At 37.1% G+C, this 2,800-nt stretch overlaps 1 protein-coding gene across 1 annotated transcript; it reads left to right on the forward strand.

Annotated features, from left to right (window-relative positions):
• Positions 1–1,503: 1,503 nt before the first annotated feature.
• On the forward strand, positions 1,504–1,995 carry LOC106530083 (uncharacterized; the record flags this gene model as incomplete). The annotated part of the gene is given in 2 exon segments (XM_014025648.1): positions 1,504–1,594; positions 1,677–1,995. Coding segments are annotated over 2 exon segments (410 nt in total), but the record flags the coding sequence as incomplete, so codon positions are not given.
• Between the last annotated feature and the right edge of the window lie 805 nt (positions 1,996–2,800).

Here is a 2,800-nt window from a genome sequence, read left to right on the forward strand (position 1 = left end):
CATCATTTACCCAGAATGCTTTGCGTGTAAATAAAATGGCTCCGTCCGTGTTAAAATATATTTTTAAACTTATAGTTTAAAATTTTGAAAAACTAAACGTCCTACAGTATTTTTACAGTCTTTATTTCACAGTTAAAATATATGTTTATCAAATAAAGTCTAATGTTACAACTAATCAGGGATCCCTTTAAGACACATAAGAAAAAGTGTACAGGTGGGTCTTRAGCTTAGSTTTAAAAACTTCCACAGAGKAGGCCATCCTGATGTCTTGAGGGAGATCTTTCRACAATGAAAAAKGCACGACRTCCGYTAGTTTTTCGTCTGACTTTAGGGATTACCAACAGACCAGTGCCCTGAGATCGGAGAGCARGAGACGGAATATGAGGGTGGAGAAGGTCMAAAAGYTAGAGAGGTGCTAGACCATGTAAGGCCTTATAGGTGAGAAYCAACACTTTGAAATCTGCARAAACATGGCAGGGCAGCCAGTGGAGATATGACAGCACTGGAGTGACATGGTGAAATGGTCATATTTCCCTGTTTTAGTTAGGATARYAGCAGCTGCATTAAGAACCATCWGCAGGCKTTTAAAARGTCTCTGTGGAAGCCCAAAGAGAAYAGCATTGCAGTAYGRGATGCGTGATGACACCAAAGCATGGATGAGGYCCTTGGCATTTTCAAATGAGAGTATGTGTCTAATTTTTGCAATGTTCCTGGGATGATAAAAAGCATCTCAGGTTCAGATAAACCATGCATGTTTTCGTAAACTCCTCCTCCTGTCAGAAACAAAAAAAAGTGAAATTATTCCAACTGATTGTTGAAAGTTAAAATAAATTATTAGCACGCAACAAACAAAATACTTTAAATGTTTCAATGTCTTATTTTATTGGACGAAGTGGTTTTTTATGTGACTGATAAAATCATCTATAACAATTAGAATAGTTTTTTCTCCAGAAAAGTCAATTTTTTGTTTGAACCATACTAAATGAGCTCCTCCTCAAAGCTCCTCCTCCNGTGCAGCTCAGCTGGGGAGTCCAGAAAAACTTCGCTTTTGCGGTAAAACATTTACATTTTCCATCAGATGATTCGCTCGACCACCTGAGGGTCTCAATGCTTCGAGCATCAGCAGCAGTCTAACTTAAACTGGTTTCTCCCAGTTTCATTCAGCCGATGAGTTCTAGTCCTGACAAAAACTATCAGGTCACTGTCACTGAAAGAAAACATTTCTCTCTGTTGTCGAGACAAACACACATCCAGCTGTCGTCTCATCATCTGTTCAGGAGGAAACAGAGGAGAAATAGTCAGTTACTCTAACACTGCATGTTAAAGATAACGACAGTTCAAATTCATGTTCAGTTTACAGTTTGANTGTAAATTCATTGTCACAACATTTGTTTGTGAATTTCTCATTGATTTGTGGGTTGAAAATGAAATCTCCTCCTCTTTTTATTGATCTCCTCAGACTCTTTATAAGCCTCAGTTTGTCTTCTTCTGTCACTTGAACAGTTTCCCTCCTCAGCTGCATCAGAAGAAACATTTCCAGGCCAAACTGACAACATGCTGTGGAGCCTCTGTGCTGTCATCACGGCTCTGACATGTAAGACGCTCGTCTGCTTCACTTCATGCTTTGTGTTGGAAAACTCAACTCTTTCTCTCATGTGTGTTTGTGTTTCTTACAGATGTTGATGCAGCCAAAGTTTTGACCCAGACGCCTGCTGTTCACACAGTTTCTACAGGACAACAAGCTGTTCTCAACTGTAACATTCAGAAAGATGAAAACTATTATGTACTTTGGTACAAACAGGTTCCTGGTGGAACTCCTCAGTTTATTCTGAGATTTCACCACAGTCACAGTTCTCCTGACAAATATGGAACAGGATTCTCATCTGACAGATTTACCTCTACAGCCACATCAAATATAGAATACCAGTTTGTTATAAAGCAAGCAGATACAGCAGACTCTGCAGTTTATCACTGTAACACATGGGATAATTCTACTAGAGAGGAGGTATCACAGTGATTTATACTGTGACAAAAACCTCCTGTCAAATACTTCTGCTTTCTGAGCCTTTCACCTAACACTGATAAAACACATGAGAACAACTTCAAGATTCATTTAAAATCTGCTTCAAAATAAATGTGTTAAATAGGATGGATTATTTTTATAATTTAATATTGAATTATAAAAACATTCACACCATGAAGTGGCCCAATCTATAATGACAAAGAGAATATTTGAAGAGATGTAATCGAAGAAAAAACATGTTTAAATAAATATATTCTTTATGTTTTTTGCTCATGTTTATTCATCTGATGTTTTTATTATTATTTTCATTTTCAGTTTCACTTTCAGACTGAGTTTGATCAAAATATATTTTTTAATATTGCAGAAACTTTGTAAGAGTTCATCTTCATCACAGCCAGATGTTATGTTTCAGACTGATGAGTTCCTCACTGTGTGCTTCTTAAAGAACAGAAATGTAGAACTGGAGACAGAACCGTCCAGGATCAGGTCTCTGTCTGCTGGAACTCTGTCCATGTTTGGGTTTGGGAGAAATCCTGTTCTCCCTCTGAAGATCAGGAATAAATACAACTTTGTTTATGTATTAATTATTTTGTTACTTTATTAGATTTTGGAAAAAGGAATTCCAAAACAAAACATTTTAAAAAGACGAAAATGAAACTGTTTTTATGTCAGCAAATAATTGGTGTTTAGGTCAAACTCTGAGATGAAGAAGCTGACAGTGAAAGTTGGTGTGAACAGGATGTTTCAGTTCCACTCCTTCATCAGAGACAATCAGGA

Source organism: Austrofundulus limnaeus, unplaced genomic scaffold, assembly GCF_001266775.1.
Source record: "Austrofundulus limnaeus strain Quisiro unplaced genomic scaffold, Austrofundulus_limnaeus-1.0 Scaffold4, whole genome shotgun sequence".
Taxonomy (NCBI): Eukaryota; Metazoa; Chordata; class Actinopteri; order Cyprinodontiformes; family Rivulidae; genus Austrofundulus; species Austrofundulus limnaeus.